This window comes from Callorhinchus milii, unplaced genomic scaffold (genome assembly GCF_018977255.1).
Source record: "Callorhinchus milii isolate IMCB2004 unplaced genomic scaffold, IMCB_Cmil_1.0 Scaffold10, whole genome shotgun sequence".
Lineage (NCBI taxonomy): Eukaryota > Metazoa > Chordata > Chondrichthyes > Chimaeriformes > Callorhinchidae > Callorhinchus > Callorhinchus milii.
Window position 1 is genome coordinate 9620740 of NW_024704751.1, and position 21578 is coordinate 9642317.

The 21578-nt window shown below is 43.3% G+C and overlaps 1 protein-coding gene across 1 annotated transcript; it reads left to right on the forward strand.

Moving 5' to 3' along the window:
* Positions 1-224: 224 nt before the first annotated feature.
* Positions 225-20757, forward strand: dtx2 (deltex 2, E3 ubiquitin ligase). Its single transcript, XM_007896668.2, has 9 exons — positions 225-681; positions 5923-6505; positions 12017-12075; positions 14829-14984; positions 15996-16063; positions 16593-16751; positions 17866-18027; positions 18233-18322; positions 19002-20757. The coding sequence occupies exons 1-9, from the start codon at positions 225-227 to the stop codon at positions 19224-19226; spliced, it is 1959 nt and encodes a 652-aa protein (XP_007894859.2). The 3' UTR covers positions 19227-20757.
* The last annotated feature ends 821 nt before the right edge of the window (positions 20758-21578 follow it).

The following is a 21578-nucleotide window of genomic DNA, read 5'->3' on the forward strand; positions in this document are numbered from 1 at the left end:
CTCGGGACTTGTAGTTCGGCTGAGCAGGATCCGGGTATCGCCGCGCCCGCCGTGACTGGCGGGAAAGGACTACAAGTTCCAGCGGGCCCCGCGCGAGATGCTCTGTGACGTCCCTTGGAGACGGTACAAGATGCATTGAGGGGAGGAGGACGGAGGACGACGTCGGAGGAAAGTTGTCCCGCGTTCGTAGTTCGTGCGGTTCCCCGCACCGCGAAGAGGAGCAAATGGCAGCTTCGGCTCACGGTGGTGGAGGAGGAGGAGGAGGCGGCGGTGGAGGAGCAGCAGCGGGAGGAGGAGGAGGTGGTGGAGGGGGAAGCGGCGGACCCGCCATTTTCCCCCCGGTCCCCTTCGCTTACCCCGGGCCGCCGGGCCCCACCGCCATCATCATCGGCGGCGGCCACGGAGGTGGTGGAGGCGCCGCCGCCGCTCCCTCCGCCGCTCCCTCCGCCGCCGCTCCCGGGCCGCTGGTCACCGTGTGGGAGTGGGAGGACGAGATGGGCCGCTGGAGGCCTTACAGCGGCCGAGTGAGTGAGCACATCGAGCGCAGCCTCCAGCAGCTGCCGCTGCTGCACGGAGCGGCGGCCAAAGGGGCCCACAGCATCTCGCTGGGCCAGGCCGACCCCTGGCTCGCGCCCTACATCATCGACATCCCCACGCTCACACAGTTCCGCCAGGACACAGGTACTGACGGTTCGGGCCCCCGCTCTGGCTCTTGACATCCAGCTGGTTTACAGGGGGGGGAGAGGAGGGGAGAGAGGAGGGGGGGGAGAGAGAGGGGGGGACGGAGGGGAGAGAGAGGAAAGAGGGAGAGGAGAGAGAGGGAGGGGGGGAGAGGAGGGGGAGAGAGAGGGGGGGAGAGAGAGGAAAGAGGGAGAGGAGAGAGAGGGAGGGGGGGAGAGAGGGGGAGAGGGAGAGGAGGGGGGGGGAGGAGAGGGAGAGGAGAGAGAGGGAGGGGAGAGGAGGGGGTAGAGAGAGGGGGGGAGAGAGAGGGGGGGAGAGAAGGGGAGAGAGAGAGGGGGGGGAAGAGAGAGGGAGGGGGGGGGGGGGGAGAGAGAGAGGTTGACTCTAAACTTCCTCAGAATAATTTGGGTTTAGATTACTTCACTTCGTCATTCTCACAACCCTCCACTGATTTGAGATGATCATAAGGAGAATAATAATAATAAGAATAAGAAGAAGAATCCTGGCGTTTTCACCCCACAGTCTGTAGTAATGATGATGATAATAATAATAATCTTTGCATTTTGATATATCGCCTTATCACGTCTGTGAGACGTCTCAAAGGACTTCGCACCATACACTAATAATAATAATAATCCTTCGCATTTGATATAGCGCTGTTCACGTCGGGAGGACGTCCCAAAGCGCTTCACAGAACACACTGTAAAGTGAATTGACTGTATGCTTGTGGGTGAACGCGGCGGCCAATGGCGCACAGCAATGTCCCACAAACAGTCGTCGATTGAAAATGACCAATTTATTATTGTTTTTGGTTTTGGAGGGACTATTATTAGGCTCTGTGTGGAGTAAGGAAACTTGCCCGAGGTTTCGCCCTCTGCCTGGAATTGAACTCAGGTCTCTCGCTTGCAAAGCGAGTGCTCTAACTACTGAGCTACAGGACTCCACTGTCATTGACTGCAAATTTTTTTGTGTGGGAGAAACGCGGCAGCCAATTATTTTTAAAGGGAATAGGCTATTTTTTGCAGTGATTGAGAAATCATGGTATTTCCTAACAGCTGTTTTACATGAGCATTATTTTTTGGATTTTTTTTTAAACTTTGGAGTAAGGATTCCCTGGTGGATCAGGAATAGAATGTGCCTGAAAATTCCTCCAGTAAGATTACAATGTCCTGTTGATCATATAATTAAGTATTGTGGATTGAGTAGTTACAGGACGACCAACTTGTCACTATCAATCTTCAGACTGAGCATGTCTTTCAGGCTAGAGGTGGCTCCGGGGTTACTCACATGGCAACAGGGGAAGCAGAGCTGAGTCGCCCCTCTTTGCTGAACTCAAGGATTCAATGGCTAAGCCAGACGCTTGACCTGCTTGTCTGTCTCAACAATGGGAATGGGGGAAGGGATTCTTTTTTCTTGGTTCTTGGTAACACTGCGAGCGAAAGCTCTCACGGGTTGGCCAAGCGGCTGGAAGCTTCCCAGTGCTTTGTACTGGTAAGCTGTGTGCTTTTAGCTTAGTCAATCACAGCAGTGCTTTCAATGCACACTCCTTCTCTTTCCACCAGCCCCCCCCCCCCCCATAATAATTCCTGTTTTAATTGGCCTGATCACAATGGTTAACAGCAATAAAGTGCTTATCTGGTGTGAAATGGTGTGTTACCAGATCATACTGCAGTCAAAATCCACTTTTAGCTTCTTGTGGCAAACATAGATGGAAATACAAGATGAAAACATTGCTTCCTATTATCTCCCATTTTTTTCCTCAGATCTCACTTACACAACAAGGCAATCTCCATCCTTTTTCACTGGAGGATTTGCAGTGCAATTTTTTTTAATACAGGGACTTTTTATAGCTTCACACAATTATAGCTTCACACAAAGGTAGTCGATCTTTGTGGATTTGATGTCTGGAGCAAGTAGGCAGTGGAACGAGGAACTTAGAACTAAGCATTAAGCCCACAGCTCTCTTACTGAGTCGCTTGTTCAGTGTGGAGGTTTAGGATTCTCCATTGTGTCACAGGAAAATAAGGGATTATTCCATCGCATAGAAAACCTGGCAGAACATTAACCTTTTATTGTTCTCTACAAAAATCTATGTGCTGTTCATTATTTAATGACACAGGATGGTTGCAGTAGAGGGAACTGCTGAGGATCTCATGAATATTTAGTGTCTATAGTGCCCAAGTTTGTTTGGCCCAGCATTCCAGTTGTCAAAACGGCTGCTTTGTTCATAGCGTGAAACCACATTTTTCTGCTGCAAGGATTAGCTGCCTGTTAACCGAAACCCCCAATCTTGTATTATTGAAATATTTCCACATGGCATGTAAAGTTTTGTACTATATATTGGTGATCTTGTGATGCTGTTTTCTCTGCAGCATGGCAAAGAATTGTTTTGTAGGGTGCATTTTATCCATTCCCACATTCAAATATAGGGAGGATAAAATGCACATTTGAGCCTTGTAATCGTTGTATATAGGCTTGGATTTCAGGCAAAGCATACTGGAAAAACCTGCTTAGATATCTGGCCTGAAGAGATCAAAGTAAAACCTGCAAATGTGAGAAATCTGAACTAAAATCATTAAAACACGAGAACTACCGTGAGGGTACTCAGTACATGGAAAGGTAGATTTGGACTGCCAAGTGATCACAATGACATTAAATTATACTCTTCACTCAAGGTGGGACTTCCTGTCACTAAATCTGTAATAGATATATTCAGGGTAAGGTACTTAGAGCAGTCGTGTGGAATTGTGTGAGTTTTACTGTATTGCTGTTTATGATTTTAATGTCCACCTGAAGAACAGGCCCACGGGACCTTGGTTTAACCTTTTGTCAGCTTGCCTGGCTTCCCCGAGCAGTGTACCAGAGTATCAGCTTAAACTAAGCTCAACTCCTGATGCACAGTTTGAACCTTCTGACCTGGGGGCGAGAGTGCTGACAACCAAGCCAGTGTGGCACTTAAAACCAGTCAGCGAAATAGGATCGACCACAAGGGATCTGATGGAGAAACTGAGCTGTTGTTGCTAAACGGCTGCTGAAATGTGTTGTTTTAAAGCTGGAAAATAAAGCCCTGTAGATGAGATGCAAATGAACTTTCCAGCCTGAACATATTTATTACAGACTTAGTGACAGGAAGTCCCACCTTGAGTGAAAAGTATATTGTCGTGTCATTCTGATCACTTGGCAGTCCAAATCTAGTCCAAGATAATTTCATGCTCAAACATCGTCAACATCATAGTTCAGACTTACAAATAGGCCCAACACAATTACTGCTCGGCAGCTTGTTTTGAAATTTCTCAAATCAAAGTCATGAAATTACGGATATTGTCTGGTTCCTGCGGCCACAGCGGCTTCAGCCTTCATCAGCCCGGAAGTGGTGGATTGAATCTTGGAGCTCTTATGAGTCGAATAACCTTGAATTGACGTTTGTGAAATGTAATGCATACAGCACTGCAGAGGATTTGCTTCAATATCTCTTTTCATTTACCTTGTGTTTCCGGCACCTCAGATCTCCTTCTCAGGCCCCATTCAAACTTGTTTTTGGCATTAAGGAAAACGTAACTCATGGAGTACAGATGTGGCGGTGAAGGAGAGTGGATGAATAGTTCAAATGTTGATCAACTTGACATTCATATGCCTGTGGATTCTTCTCATTGTCAGTCGATAAATGCTTAGGCAAAGGAGTTGTTAGCACAGCTCTATAAGCAGTGTTAAATCACAGTACCGTATTAATCTCGGGAGCTTCTTTAACTCCTTGTTGAACTATTGATGATACTTGTGAATTTTTACATTCTGTTGGAGCCCTAGCATTCTGTGCCACCGGTCTCTATAAAACATTATAAATTAACACAAGTGTCCGGCATTGCCAGGAGGAAAGAACTGTAATTAATCTCCACTGCAATTGCGCCTCTGGGTTAGAAGTTTGTGGGTTCAAGCCCCATTTTCTGTTGAGATGCTAAATTGACATGGCACCTGCCTATCTTCAGGTGGATGTTTATGATTCCATGACACTATTCGGAAAGAGAATGGCTTTTCTCCCAGTGTGGGCGAAGTGCAGCAGCCAATTGCACACAGCTATGTCCCACAAACACGTTGTGTGGCCTATGAAGGAGTTTCCAGAGTTACAGACTGCCCGGTGTCATTCATATATTCTTCATATATTTTTCACCCCTATCAATTTTCCATATAGCATGTTGAACTGGGTGATAGGTCAGTTATATGTAGAAGAGCTGGTGAGGAGGAGGGGATTTAACCTGCTGGGATATCAACAGGGCATTGCTGATCGGAAGTGCAGATAAAACATGCTCTGGCTAACAGACGTGTGGGTTGAAATGCACTGACTACTTTAATAGTTGTCTGCACACCGACACATTGCCCTTCAAAGGAAATTAGAAAGAATAACAGGAAATCTGCACATACATGGACAGATTGTAGTGGCCACAGAATAGTTCAGTCCTGTGTCATTAGTGGGCTGGACAGTTGAATAGTGTGTGCTGTACATTTTCTATAGATTGTTTAACGGGGTTCAGAATCAATAAGGGTTTTGTAAGACAAAAAATAAATGAGTAAATCCGGTCATTTGGAATGGACATCTAGTTGTGAGTTGGTTTTGCTTCCACCTTCCTTCCACCTTACAGGAGCCTCTCCCTTCAAAGTGGTCTCATTAGGAATCCATATTTCAACTGCTAACAATTGATATAGGAACAGGCCATTCAGACATCCATAGTGCCCAAGATGTCAGGCCTGTTCCACCAGATTATTGGATCTTGGTTGATTTATTTTAAAAAAAGACCATTTCCTCTTTTTCTTTTGCAACCTTCTGAGCAGGTTTCACCTGTGTAGCCACCTGCACAGCTCCCTCCCTCACATCAGATTGCGATGCTGGGGTAGCACTGATCTTGGGAACTTGCCAGACGGGGAATTGCAGACGCAAACTCCTAAACCACCCATTTTCTGAGGTTCCAACTCAGAGCTGAGGCTTGTGTGGAGAAGTATTTTGGATTAAAATCTTCACGGATTTGAGAAATTAGCAGTTTATGCGTCATATTATAATCTTGTGAACTATTTCAAATGGTTGTCAGAAGAAGAACTTCAAAGTAAAAGTTTAATTCAACAATTAAATGCATCGCCTAGTCTAATGGTTGTAACGCACTAATTTCTGTGTGTTTTCATTGTGGTTCATTTTGTGTGTAAAAAAAAATGGAATCTGTCTCCCATTTTTTTTCTCTCTCTCTTTCTCCACAGGAAGAATGCGTAACATTAGGAGGCAGCTTTATTCACAGACCTCGGCCCCAGCAAAAGGAATCCTATGGCAATGGGAGAATGATGAAGGTGGTTGGACAGCCTATGAAATGCACATTTGTATTTTTATAGAAAATTCCTACAGTGCTCGGCAACAGATTGCAGATTTAGGACACTTCGGTTACAACTATATCGTGGATTTAAACAGTTTATTCCAGACAAACAAAGGAACTGGATTCAGACGACGGGTTCAGAGATATCCTGGTGCACAATATCCTTTAGCTACCGCTGGACCCATGCACAATGGGCAATTGTGCTCTTGTCACCAGTGTTTGGCCAATACTGTCACGGGACCCATGTTGAATCGTAATCGACATATTGTGTACAACCTAGCAGGCCCCTCCACCCAACAGCCTTCCAGCCGCTCGTCTCTAGTGGCATCTCCCAACCACGGATTCTCCCCCTACACCAAAAGGCCAATATCTATGACAGGAATGAACATCGCAGCTGCCAGTTGGGCTGGGGCTGCAGGAATAGCCACTGGTCTTCCCCCAACTTCCGGATCCCACTTCACCAATGGTTCCAGGTACAGTATTCAACTCCTGATGCGCTGCATTGCTTGGGGTGGGGTGTCTGATAATTAAGCGATTAACACACACATCAATCCTTAATCACTTTGGTCACAACTAAATCGTGGATTTAAACTGTTTACTTCAGACAAACAAAGGAACTGGATTCAGACGACAGGTTCAGAGATACCCTGGTACACAATGTCCTGTAGCTACCGCTGGACCTCAATAATACCGTTAATTCACTTTACAGTATATTCTGTGAAGCGCTTTGAGATGACTGGAAGACGTGATAAGACTCTATCAAATGCAAGGATTATTATTGTATAGTGTCAGTAGATTTTTCAAACATATAAGGTGGCAGTGGGGGAGGAGAGGAACCATACCTGAGCCAGATTCTATCCACATTGCAGAGCACACTACATTTGAGATCAGAAAGGGGGTAGAATCGGCCAGGGCTTGGGAAAAACCCTGGGTACTTGTGTGAGAACAGGATTAGGCTCAGCCTTTCTGTTCTCCCTATGAGCTATTGATGTGCATTGCCTAGACTTGTGTGTACAGATGCTTGAGATGCATTAATGTTGGGCTGTGGAACATGATTTATTGCCTTGAGGACAAAAGAACAAATTGGAAGGGGCTGCGAAAAGGAATTTGCATCTGTACCCACCTCAGGCGATAAGACAGCAAGCAGTGTGCATTAGTTCTTGAGTCATTATTTAATAAGAGAAAGAGTTCTCAGTAAAATTTTAAAAGAGCTATTTAAAATGGACAGTTTGAGAGCCTGTTGGTTAGAGCACTCAACTCGCAAGCGAACGGACCCAGGCTAATTTCCTGGGCAGGGCAAGTTTCCTTACTCCACACTCCTCAGTTTACCTAGCAGTAAGTAGGAACCCCTTAGTTGATTGGCGGGTCGCTTTTCCGGGGATAATAATCCTTTCAAAAAATAAATAAAACTAATAATTTGGTCACTCAATCCATGCAAGGATTATTATAAAAGTTCTCCCCCGTCTTGCTGACATAGCCTGGTCTCTTAATACCTGCGTGATGCGTCGCTCCACACAAGTGGCCTTTGTGCTGATCAAACCTATTGAACTGATTAAGAAATATGTAATTCATACAGTATCCACCAAAGCAGTTAATTTCTTGGTTACAGTGACATTTAATAATCATACATCTTCCTGTAGCTGTGTAAGTCAAGACCTTTACTGTGAACATTACAGGTAATAAAGCCACAGGTTAACCCTTTAGATGTTGATTGTCCTTTGGCAGTGTTTCAAAAGAAGTGTGCACATTTTCAGATTGGCACATTTTTATATAAATCACAGGTTTATTCTACAGGCTATAGGGAGGTGGAACTTTAAAATGCGTGTCGGAAACTTGAAAGTTCATTAAAATTAATGGAAAAAGCAAGAAGCTATGTAAAATAATTCCCTGTGAAAATCCACAAAAATCTTCTTTGCCGCAATTGGAACTAATTACTGTCAATTTGTTCTGGCGGCATTTAAATAGAGCTTACTGAATCCGTGCCCTACAGTTCGGCATCTTGTAAAGTTATTGAAATTGCCTAAAGATCACTATGTTCTGCCGTGAGTGACCAGTGCCCTCGCACACGCTGGTCCTTGGCTGAAAGCCACCGTGGATTTTGGAATCTCTTTGCATTGTCAGGAAAGCAGACTGAGAGGCATAGCAAGCAGCTGTTCGTCCAGACAATGCGAGCACTATTATGAGCAGCGTGGGAAGAGGATGGGGATGGAAGAAAGTTTTGGAATGAAGCGAGTTTAGAAGCAAGAGAGAGGACAGTCTTTTTGTATTGTTTGCAGACCATGTGGGTGGGTGGAGAGGTACCCCACAGGCTCCTTGTTGTTCTCAATTCACCTGCCTCACTGACCACTGAATGTATTATGGCTGCACAAAGTCTGTTAAGTCGTTGGTTGGAATTTCCAGTGTAGAATACACCACCAGATCTCTCTTTGCTTTCTCCCATCCCCCTTTTTACAAGGAGCTGGCTGTCTTTTACTGGGAATTGCTTCCACAGCTGCTGGCAGCTCTTGGTGACTCACCCACATTTTCTGCTTTGAATATTTTTGAAATGCTGATTTTATTTGTTCTAGTAAACTCGTGCCAAACTGGCAGCTTTTCGTCACAACATGTTCTCTATCCATGTGTTTCAGAGAAGGTTTGAGGATAAGAAGGTGTTTTTGTTTTTCCTGTAGGATATTAAAAGCACTGAAGGTTGCCTCAAATAATATTTTCACAGCTAATAACTTCAGCAGCTTGCATCTACATCGCGCCTTTCATGTTAAATAAGTTTGCATTTATTTTGCACCTCTCATGTAAAAAATAACTTCTTGAAGCACTTGTTGATGAGAAACCAAGTGAATTTGATGTAGGCAAATGTGGCAGCTAACCTGTACCTGCAATGTCCCTTAAATAGAGAGATGAGCATCCTGTTCATTTACAGTTGGGCGTAATGTTCCACTAGGTGTTTTTCTAGTGTAAGTAATTAAATTTGCAGATGACATCAAGTTGGAGGGAACAGTGGAATCGGGAAGCAGCAAAGATCTTACTGCAACAACAACAACTTGCATTTATATAGCGCCCCTCGTGCAGGGTAGGATCCCAGAGCACTTAACCTTGGCGGAGCTCAAAGTTCTTACAAAGGACTTGATAAGGTATGCACATGGACTGATAATTGGCAAATAATGTTCAATACAAGTAAATGCAAGGTATTGCATACAGAAAGTACATAAGAAATGCAAGATGAAAAAAAGACCCTCTAATTTGCCTTCCACCTTCCTGGCAGTTGCATGCACATACATCCCAAACTACCTATGTAGTATATCCCATAATGTTATTTCCTAAAAGGAAACTATCTAATCTGTTTGAAAGAATCAACTCTTCCTGCTTCAACCGCCTCTCTAGTGAGCCTTTACCCTATGAAAGTAAGCATAGGAAACACATACTGTATGGATGGGATAGAATTTGCCAAGGGGAAGCTGAAAGAGATCAAGGGTTGTTCGTTGACTCATCACTCAAATGTCAAAACGGTATGAGGCAGCAGTAAACAAGACAAACAGAATGCTGGGCTCCATTGCCAAATCAGTGGAGTTCAGGTTTCAGAATTCATCTACAAGTTATGTAATACTCTGGTCAGTGCAACACCTTGTGTCACACAGAGTTCTGATTTCCAGGACGATCGGGGAATCCTAGACCCCAGTCACTCAATCCCCGATTGTGTGTGGGGCGCTGCTGTGTGCGATTGGCTACCGCATTTCTTCCACAAAATCACTTTACAGTATGTTCTGCGAAGCGCATTGAGGCATTTCGAAGACGTGGTAAGGCTCTATATCAAATGCAAGGATTATTATTATTATCAATCACTACACTTCAAAGTAACAGGTTTTCTGGAGCCACAATGGGATTGATAATTTATAAAATTAAACAATTTATTTCTCACGACAGATCAAAAATTCCATTCCACAACCAATTTATTTAAAAGCTTCTGAAATGCGTCCTAATCGATGGCCACGGTCACCTCTGATGGGAGTGTCTGTGAGCCTGGTTTGTTAAATTAAAACATTAATTTTTTTTACTTGATTGGGGTCTAAATTACACTACTAAAAACATTGTGGCCAAAGTCTACTTGGGCAAGAACAAACACATCCTTTGTGCTGTGCTGCTGCTCCCTGTATCAGAAACATTTGGAACGACCCTAATTGCATGCGTTTACTGGCAGAGTTGTATTTGTTTGGCCCATTATACTAATAATGCATCTTTTTGCTTACCAGATAATCTATCTGCACACATTGTACCACACAAGGTCATTTTAGTCTATTGTTAATGGCTCGTATCCTGCTATTAAAGTAATTCTGGGCAAAACATTCTTTCCCTTCTGTTGCTGAATATTGTCGCGATTATTGCTAAGAAGTAGACAAAAGAATGTGAGATGAGCCGAATGTTTTGTGAGCGAAATCTATTTCACTTTTCTTGTCGAGTAGCAGCGGCTTTGCAAAGGCAGTTGTGTTGAGACCCTAGGGTGCAATGTGTGGTATTTATTCATGTGGGTTCCTTAATGAGAAATTCTGAGTCCTACAAACTGAGCTCTTCCTCCAGCTGGAATTAAAACCATTCAAAAAATTTCCCCAAATTCTGATTGCTCTGAAATGTTAAGAAAATAGTCAATGCTAGAACCAGATGGAACTTCTCCTCTTTGTCATTTAAAATAACGACTCCTCTTCCTCCGTCTCATTCAGTTTCTATCTTGGGATCTGGCCTTTTGTCTGATTTTTTTNCCCCCCTGTTGGTGCTTCCTGCCTGCAAGCGTCCGTCCGGAAGGTCTGGGATGGACTCAGTTTCTCTCTCCCGTCACTGGGGAAACCATCATTCTGATCGCCTGAAATCGACCCTTCTATTTAAACATTGACCACTTGAAATGATCAGCCAATCGCTCACCTTAGTCAGACGATGTGAGCCATATGCTGCCATCTCGTGGATAAAAACATCAACACCATTTCCTGCAAGATCCCAGTGGACTAAATGCATGTACTGTACGTAGGTAATAATAATAACAACAATGCTTGTATTCAATATAGGTCTTATCACGTCGTGGAGAAGTCTCAAAGAGCTTCACAGGATATATGTGGAGTCCTGTAGCTCAGTGGTTAGAGCACTTGCCTTGCAAGCGAGACACCTGGGTTCAATTCCAGGCAGGACGAAACCTTGGGCAAGTTTCCTTACTCCACACTCCTAATCATAATCCCTCCCAAAATAAAACAATAATAAATTGGTCATCTTCAATCCACGGCTGTTTGTGGGGACGCTGCTGTGTGCAATTGGCTGCCGCGTTTCGCCCACAAATATACAGTCAATTCACTTTACAACATATTCTGTGAAGCGCTTTGAGACATCGAGAAGATGTGAAAGGCGCTATATCAAATGCAAGGATTATTATTATACTGTAAGTGAATTGACTGAATTTTGTGCGCGAAATGGGGCTGTCAGTTTGCACCCAGCAGGGTCTCACAAGCAACCGTGAAGTGAGTGACCAATTTTATTTGGGGAATTGTTGTCCAGGACACCGAGAGAGAGAAACTCTCTTCTTGAATAGTGCCATGGGATCTCGCAGTTTAACGTTGTCAGCTGTGTATGTGATTCCGAGTTCCGATGTGGGGCTCAAACTCTAAATATGTGTATACTGTATAGCGTAGACCGGTACTTCCAAGGTGTCTGAGCTTCCAGGATCCTGCTGCAGTCATGTTGGGAGCTTCTGTGGACGGTTACATCTATCTTGGAGTCTTACTGAATAGTGCGCATTCACTAGTAACTTTGGACTGCGTTAAATGTGGTTATGTCATGATTGATGTCATGATGGAAAATCTCTTTGCAATTAACTGGTGTTTTGTTTTCTTGCATGCTGTGATTTTAAATTGTCTATTTTAACAGCATTTCTTCCTTGAGTGCTTGTTTGCAGGAATTCTGTATCCTGTTCAATCATTGTGACATCTACTCCTCTTTCTTCCTCTCTGCAGCATCCCAACGGTGCCCATCCAGCTGAACGGTCCAAGCCATGTAATACCAGCATTCGCAGGTAACGGTGATATACAAGTTATTGCAATGTAAATTAGTATATACTTACACTAGTACACAGGGAGCTCTCACACATTAGTTTACAGATAACAGCTGTGTACATTAGGAGGCAGTATGTGCATTAATATATCTGTATTTACAGGCAACTGTTGCGAACATTTCTATATAAGTATATACTGGTAACTGCTGCATACATTAGCATGCAAGTATCCACTGCTTACATGAGTATACAGGTAACTGCCATATACTTTGATATACAGGTTCTCAATAAAATGAGATCCAAACCCCTATATTAGAATTGTCTTGAAATACAAAAGGATTCCAGGAGCAACCTTGTTACTGAAGCAGAAGGTTAAAAGTCTCCTGCAAGTTAGTGGAATGGAAGATTTGTTGGGTTAGAGAGCACTGCTCATCTACAACTTGAGAACTGTGTTTAGCAGAATGAAAGTGATTCATGACCTTTCTCAATAGGACACTGCTTCAGTCTGGTTCCGGGTCATATATACCAAGGATGCTTTAGAATTCTCCTGTTTAATGATGAATTAGATGATCTGAGCTGGGGTGGTGGGGGGTTGCTACACTGAGGTTGACCAAGATGTTGGATTAGGATAGGATCACACTCCATGGTTGGCTCACCTGTAGAATTTCCCCTTGAGTACTATACTCCTTGGCACTACAATCCCATCAGGTTATTACTTCCAGGAGAGGAGGGCAAGACATGGGTGTGGTAGATGTCTTCAAACCTCCTCATAACCAAGGAGAAAGGCAGGGTCTTGAGATGTGCCTTAAGGGAGGAAAGGGAGGGGAGCAAGACAAAGCGACTGTGGGATGGAATTCCAAAAGGTGGGGGATGTGCAGCAGGCCGGAGCTTGCTGAGCGGATGGAGCAGAATGACCCTGATTTCTTTTTCATTTCTATGAACTTGCTGAGTTCCTTGTTAAAGCCCTTTATGATTTCACCACCTGTCTGTTCACACATGGACTTCGTTCCTCCCGATAACGTACAGTTATCAAAAAAATCTACTTGTAATTTTTGCACTAGAGGAGGGATATATAGTAGAAGAAAAGGACGGTTTATTCCCTTTACTCTTTCAGATAGGCTTACTGTAATTGGATCCATGCTTAAACACTGGCTTTTACCTCTTGCCTTTCGTGCACATTTGCGAAAGCTTGGTAGTGATTTCCCTGAGGCAGGGAGCTGAGCATGCATCTACCAGGACTCGATTTTCACTTCATATGCTGTATGCTGCATGCAGGCACCTTGGGCCGCTCTTTTGGGAATGTAGATGCAGGCAGGTGCTTTGTATTCCTTTCCGTTTGTGCAGCCCTGAGACCGTGAGTTTAACCACACTTAGACAGGTTGGTGTTGGAATACCAATCCAATGGAGCCACAGCGTTGGCAGATTTGGTTTTTTTGACCTTATGTTGCCAAGCTGTTCTGGGGAGCAGAGGTGAGTGCTCTCAACCTCTCCGATGAACTGTTGTTCCATTTTGGGGATGTTGTCTCAGGCCTAAGGGTAAGAGGGACATGAGAGGAAGGTGCCACCTGCATCCCATATCATCCCATTGCCAGCTTCTCTCACAGAAGGACAACAAAGTACTGAAAATATGGTGTGAGATAAACACAGAAGTTTGGACATGGAATGCCTTGGCTAGTCCTATTCTTGGCTGCAAGAACATTAAGCAGAATCCCAATGACTGCCACAAATGAAAATTAATTTACAGTTCAAAAGTGCTGTCCCGTTCCAAGGTTAACCAGAGAAAGTGCATCCACTGATCAAATGTTTTTGTATGAAGCACTGTTTCTCCTGTAGTTGAGTCCTCTCACCTGCATTTAACTCCCAGTATCGCTTCTCCCTTGCCCGAAGACTAATAAATAAAGAGGCACTGCTGTCTCACAAGGTGTCTGTAAAGGGGGAGAGACATCAGTACAGTGGGTGGGAGAACAATTGGGCACGTGAAGAATCCTACACATCTCCCAAGGAAATTAATGATAAATATCCTATTTTCCTGAGTTTCCATTGTTGGGGTATGTTGGGGAGATAGGAGAGAAGACTGTGGTGCAGCCCTAGACAGCACAAGGAACTCTGAAAATAATACATTTTAGTGAATGAGTTTTATTGTAGACCAAGTGATAAACTGAAGTGATAAACAACATTGCGATCCTGTTTATCTGAAGTCCCTGATTATCCGAGCTGTTAGCCTTTGGTGTTGTTTTTCCATAGACTTCAGTGCAAGCTCCTTACTTTACAAAGCTTACAATACTGAAGTTATGTTATGCACACAACTAGTTATTTGGGTTCTTCACTTAGCTGAATGGGTTGCTATCGTATTGGGATAGAGGCAGGAGGTCCCAGTGTATTAGAGCTCACAATCAGTGTATGGAAATGCTGTTGTTTGCACTATTTTATTTGCATCGAGGCTTCACTGGCCTTAACACATGTTCTTTGGGCTGCTGTTTACTCATCTCTTTCAGATCACTGGTGAAGTGATGGGGGTCTGTGATGACTTGATTTGCACGATTTGGACTGACACTTTTGATCTTTTCAAACCTTTTGTTGTTGGGTGATTTGCATTTTGTTTACTTCTGTTGACCTTTTCATTCCTTTAGATTTTCTCTTTGGTTTCTTTTTTGTTTTTAAATTTACTTTACGTGTGTTTTTATGTTTGTCTTTTTACCGTCTTCCCCTTCTCCCTCATCCCTCCCCTCCCCCTCCCCCCCTCTCCCCATGCATGCTGATCACTGACCTTGTAGGCATGGCTGCAATTCTGATGTGTGCCGCTGGACTTCCTGCGTGTTTCACCCGCGCAGCTAAACCCGTGTCCAATCCCGACTCAAGAAAAAGTGATAAAAAACCCAGCCCTGCCAAAGATAAATCATTTAGGAGATCGAAGAAAGTGTCCAGAAAAGGTAGTTAAAAAAGACATTTCCTCTTTATTCAGCAGTACGAATGTGTTTCGTGTTCCCAGTGAGTCAAAGGTCTGTTTGGTTATTGTACTGTACTGTGAGCTCTTGAGATTTCAATGTACGGTTTTTTATTTCTTGGCTTCTCGAACGTTTTGAGTTTTTAAAGTTGTTCTGAATGTTCCTGATCTTACTGATGGACGTGTAGTTTTGGGGCCAAAGGCAGATCATGGACTTAGAGCCACAAGGCTTTTTCATGATCCGGCTCAGGTGCCAGAACCATAATGGTCAACACTATGCCTAGAATGTATTTTGTTTGGATATTTTGTGCAGGTAAGTAACCTGTGAGTCGGTGAGCACCAATTTCATTTTAATTTAGGGAGAGTTAAGAACTCTTCCGTTTTGTGATGTTCCTTTTTTTCATACCTTTCTCTGTCAATATTCCCTTCCTCGCCTCTCTTGAAAACACTCGACTCCCTTTCTACTTGAGTTACAAGTCCACGCTTGCCAGCTGTTCTCTGGTGGATCAAATCTTGGACCTTTCCAATCTGTGTGGCTCGGCTAACAGACAAACCTGCTGTGTCTCAAATCCTTTTGCATACAAAATGACGATTTGCTGGCAATGAACTATTGGATTACTCATTATGCTCATCTGTCTCTGCGGATGCATTGAGCGTCAGGAATATCAACGATTTCCATGCCCTCTTCCAGACAAACAAACCTGTGCATATGAATTACCTGGCAGCCAATTGCTCACAGCAGTGTCCCACAAACCTGAAGCACTTGGGACTTTTCAATAACCTAATAAAGGGTATATCAAATGCAAGGATTATTAGTCACCAAAGGGAACTGTATTTGGCAAGGGTCAGGTTTTCAGGTTGGGCTTAAAAAGCATAGTGTCCAAACAAAATCATTTTACACCTGAGAAGGAGTGTGTTTAGATTGTTAGCAGTCAATGGCAATTTTCAGTCCTGGCTTTGCTTGATTGTCTCCTTTTGTTTCTTCCTCCCAATGCAGAATTGGTGAAAGGCCCAGAGGAGGTGGTGAAAAAGTACATGGTGAAATTGGAACAACGTACAGATGAGGTGAGGCCACAAATGTAGCTGGTTTCTGCATAAGTGTGACAAGGAAACTAGGGCCAAGGTGGAAAAAATGTTTATTCTGCCCCTCTCTTTTGTGTGAAAAAAAAGTAAGGAAGGTCTTTCCTCTTGCTGAACTATGCATTAGCATTTGCACTTCCCAGACGGAGCGAAATGTTGGGCAAGTTTCCTTACTCCACACTTCTCTGTTTACCTAGCAGTACGTAGGAATTCCAATTGTTAGTCGATTGGAGGATCGCTTTTCCAAGGGTAATAATCCCATCCAAAAAAAGTAATAATTTGGTCACTCAATCCACGACTGTTTGGGACGCTGCTGTGCGCAATTGACTGCTCTTTCGCTCATAAAGTGTAGTCAATTAACTCCACAGAATATTCTGTGAAGCGCTTCTGCGAGCACGTGGTAAAGCGCTATATCAAATGCAAGGATTATTACAGAGCAAGCTTTTGTTTGAATCCTAATTATTGAAAATAGATCATTAAACCTTTGCTTTTTCTCCCCCATTTTTTGTTTCAGGACTGTATAATCTGCATGGAGAAGCTGAGTGACCTATCTGGTTATGATGGAGTGTCCCACAGTAAAACCATCCAGCCTGATAGCGTGGGGAAGTTCACAAAATGTGGCCACATATTTCACCTGCTGTGTATGATGGCCATGTATGAAAATGGGACCAAGGTGCAGAAAAATTCCACTCTTTATTTTTAATATAGTCATAAAATAATATAATAATCCTTGCATTTGATATAGTGTTATCAGGTCGCTGAGACGTCTCAAAGTGCTTTGCAGATTATAACGTAAAGTGGATTGACTATATTTTGTGGGTGGATATGTAGTGTGTGTGTATATATATGTCTACACACACACACAGTCGAACTTCCTTATAATGGTGGAAAAGCCCAGGAAACAAATACTGTGAAAGCTAAGCACACGTCCCAGATCCAGACTATTTTCTCAATGGCAAGCTGCAAGGTTTTAGCTGATTCCACCCTTTAGCTGAAACCCCAGCAGCCTCCTTATAGACACTGTGGGGTCCCCCAGCCTCGGGTCTTACCAATCTGCACCTAATATTTTCTGGAATTAAGTATACAGGCTGCATCTCTGCAAGCAAAGGGCAATTTCCATGTGTAAATAACGTGCATGTGTAGGACTCTTGTCTGGTTTGAATAGTCTTAAGCACGATGATTGGTTTCCAAATGTGGCTGGCCAAAAAACACCCGACAGATTTGGTCCATGTAATGAGTTTAGTTTTAAACGCTGCATTTTAAACAATGAATCTACACATAGTCCCTTTCATGTCAGGAGGACGTCCCAGGGTGCTGGACAGTTGAGGGTTTGCACCAGCGTTGGGGGATGGATTCGAGAGGGGTGGATTTGTGGGTGGGAAGATGACCGATGCAAGTAAATACAGCGGGTGATTACAGAAGGTCCTGCAAACAGCTGTGAAATGAATGATCAATTGGAAGGTGCCTTTCTCCAGGCAAAATACAATTTCCATGTGTAAATAACATGCTTGTGTGGCACTCTGTCTGGAGGATTGTTGGCCAGAACACCAGGAGACACTCCCTTCTCTTTGATTATTGTCATGGGATCTTTAATGGCCCTCTGAGCAGACAGGTGGGACCTCAATTTAACAGATTATTTGATAGACGGAGTTCAAGAGAGTTGGTGGTGGGAGGGCGGAAAGTCCATGAAGAAAATAATTTGAGGCAGAGAATGTAATTGTTACAGTAACATTATCCCGACTGATGGTGAAATCTGTGCTGAATTGTTTGAATTGTTCTTTCTGTAGGACGGCAGTTTACAGTGTCCCTCCTGTAAAATGATCTATGGTGAAAAGACTGGTACACAGCCAAAAGGCAAAATGGATCTTTACTTGTTGCCTCAGTCTCTGCCGGGACACCCAGACTGTGCAGCTATACACATTGCATATTATATTCTTCCTGGAATCCAGGTAATCGTCTGAGCTGCAATCCATTGTGTTCAGATAATGATAATAATAATATTAACAATCCTTGCATTTGATAAAGCACCTTATCACGTGCTCTAGACGTCTCAAAGCACTTCACAGATTTTACTGTAAAGTGAATTGGCTGTATTTTGTGATGGAGAGTCTCATTCGTTTCATTCACAACTCGATCTTCCTTTGTTGTCAACAGGGTCCAGAGCATCCAAATCCAGGCAGACCGTTCACTGCTCGTGGCTTCCCTCGGCACTGCTACTTGCCACACAATGATAAAGGCAGAAAGGTAATGGAGGGCAAAAATCAAACCACCACATGCTTGTAAAATAGATTTTTAAAGGGTGGTTTGTTGCATCTTAATCTGTTGCATGGAATCGCCGTTAAAATGATAATAATAATAATCCTTGCATTTGATATAGCGCTTTTCACGTCAGGAGGACGTCCCAAAGCGCTTCACAGAACACACTGTAAAGTGAATTGACTGTATATTTGTGGGCGAACGCGGCAGCCAATTGCGCACAGCAATGTGCCACAAACAGTTGTAGATTGAAAATGACCAATTTATTATTGTTTTTGGTTTTGGAGGATTATTATTAGGCTCTGTGTGGAGGAAGGAAACTTGCCCGAGGTTTCGCCCTCTGCCTGGAATTGAACTCAGGTCTCTCACTTGCAAAGCGAGTACTCTAACTACTGAGCTACAGGACTCCACGATATAATAATAATAATCCTTACATCTGATATAGCGTCTTATCACGTCTTCAAGATGTTTCAAAGTGCTTCACAGAATATACTGTAAAGTGAATCGACTATATATTTGCAAACGAAACACGGCAGCCAATTGCGTACAGCAGTTAACTTCATTCATTCATTCCTCTTAACACCAGGGATCAGATTTGTTGCCGTGTCAATTGGATTTATCTTGGAAACTCGCTGACTGGAGGGATGAATTCTGGCTTTTTTTTCAGGTCCTGGAGCTTCTGAAGGTCGCTTGGAACAGGCGACTGATATTTACCGTGGGTACGTCAAACACAACAGGCGAGGCAGACACTGTGGTTTGGAACGAGATTCACCATAAAACTGAGATGGGGTCCAACGTCTCGGGGCACGGCTACCCTGACCCCAACTACCTGGACAATGTCATTGCAGAGCTGGCTGCTCAAGGTGTTACAGAGGACTGTCTTCGACAATAACTACATCAACATCCGGGGCTTTCGATCTAAACCTTTCCTCTCTCTCTCTCTCTCTCGTGAGTCAGATTTGAGAGAGGGAGAGAGCCTCTCAATCATTGGCTCCTGTTGGATTTTGCACTTTTATCATTAGATGTCTGTCAGGTTTTTTCTTCTCTCTTTTTCTTTTCCTGTTTAATCAAACACTTTTACTTTGGTTTCTTTGGCTGGAAAGATAAAAGTCAGTGGCACAGCACATTGGCTTCTACTCTGTCCTCTTTCTCTCTTACCTTGAATCCACACTAATTATCCTGAACACGTTTTTTTTCAAACCGGGCAGATCATTTCTCTTTCTTTGAAGTGGTGATGAAGCAGCTTCACGTCCAGGATTGTTTTACTTCTTTTGGCAATCAAATTGGTATTGGATCCATGTTCGTTATGGTTGTGGGTATCAAGGATCCTTTAGCAAGTCTGATTCATTGCTTCAGTCCAGTTGAGCCCATTTTTAATGTGAAGAAGTATATTAAAAAAATGAAGCAGCCAGCATGTCACTACCCGGCTTCTGTAGGAGAAAGTGACCCCACTCGCCATGTTAATCTCCGCTCTCTTTTATAGGTTGATGTTCCCGCTGTGTGCATCTAGCATTTTCTAGCCTTACTTTTAAACAAAACATTCCCTCCAGTGTTTTCTCCCCTTCTTTCCTGAAGATGCTGACTTGTGCTGGGTTTTCTTTTGTATCCTGGTCAAAGGGCTATTTTCTAACTATGAGTTTAGACCATTCATATCCAGGGCTATTCAAGACTTGGAGGGGAGGTGGTGGGGGATGGGGGTTTGGTAGCTAAGCCAGTCCTGTCCTCACCAGATGTCTATGCACTTTCCAACATGTTTTATTGGGGAAGAAATACTTGCTTTTTTTTTTCTTCTCATCTTTCCCATCAAACCACACATAAAAGGTCTGATTATTTCAATGTTTTTAGTAGAAAACAAATGTTGAAGTGGGAGAACAGTACTAGAATTCCCTGAGGAGTTGCTTCCCTCTTTAACAAGTGATTGGTCCTGAAATAAAATTGTGGTGCGGTGGAGCTCTAGCCTGTTTTATGCGTAGCGCTCTTTCATTTTTGTTTCAGTTTGTATTCAAGTGTCATACATAATGATTGGAAATTTCAGCTTAGATCCATCTACCCATTTTCTTTGCTCTTTTACCTTCTGCTCTCTGTGAACACTTCAAACGTAGCAGCCTTTTCCAGGTTAAGACAGAGATGACAAGAATGTAGTGAATCACTCACATTGTGCAGTGGTGGGAATCCTGGTGTCCTGGTGGCACTTCCAGGCTCGATCTTAAGCTGGCTTTGCTGGCAAAACACACGTGACATGTTCGATGTTACATAGTCAAAGGCTTTCATATTTCTAGGCAAGATCATGTCTATGTCCTCTTTCGGCTACACTGTGAAATGTATTGCTGATGTAGAATTTGACGGTGCTTGCTGACCTTTTTATTTTCTCTCTCTTTATTTCTTCGAGGGTTTTGTAAAAATTAAATTCTGCCTTAGCTTTGCTTTCCTTGAGTTGTGGTCAGTTTGTCCAACTGAAGACATGTCGCAGCCTCCAGTTGAGTGTGATTATCAATTACAGTTCTTCCCAACCTAAAGTAAGTAGAGATTCTGCAGAGATCTGAACTCTGAAGTGTTATAGATGCCATGTTGAGCATTCAGTGCAAGATCTCAGGCTGTTAAATGATGAAAGGTGAGCAGCAAAGCACAGCATAGCTGTTTTCCTTTGGATAATATGATATGAAATGGTCCCATTTGCCTCTAATAACAGTGTAGGTGGATGTTAATGATTCCATGGCAATGAATAAGAGTTAAGACATTCTCTGTGTCCTGGCCAATATTTCTCACACGTTCGAATTCACCAGAAGAAACAAATAAGTTATAAGAAAGAAGCACCTGTGATGTATCCAAATGTTTTATAATTAATATTTATAAAATGACATACCTGCAAAATAACAATCCTTGCATTTGATACAGCTCCTTGTCACGCCTTTAAGACGTCTCAAAGCGCTTCACGGAATATACTGTAAAGTGAATGGCTGTATATTTTGTGGGCAGCCAATTGCGCACAGACAGCGTCCCCACAAACAGCCGTGGATTGAAGTGACCAAATAATTTTTTTTAACGTAAATGTTCATTTATTAGTTACGAATTAGACAAGGTGAGGTTTTCTCCGCATGGGGCTTAACCTAGTGGAATGTTTGTGGAATATTTCAAATGAAATTTATAAAGTGCGGGGGTTTACCCTGCATTGAGATGTCGGTTAACATCCTGTCAGCTGCCAAAATCACCAGCAGGCGGCTCACTCAATGTAGAGAACAGGCTC

What these genes read in the sequence shown, in the direction of transcription:
- dtx2 (XM_007896668.2), top strand. Translation starts at nt 225, where the DNA reads ATGGCAGCTTCGGCTCACGGTGGTGGAGGAGGAGGAGGAGGCGGCGGT. An exon ending in TGTATGAAAATGGGACCAAG is followed by an intron (nt 16,752 to 17,865) that starts GTGCAGAAAAAT and finishes TTCTTTCTGTAG; the next exon opens with GACGGCAGTTTACAGTGTCC. An exon ending in ACAATGATAAAGGCAGAAAG is followed by an intron (nt 18,323 to 19,001) that starts GTAATGGAGGGC and finishes CTTTTTTTTCAG; the next exon opens with GTCCTGGAGCTTCTGAAGGT.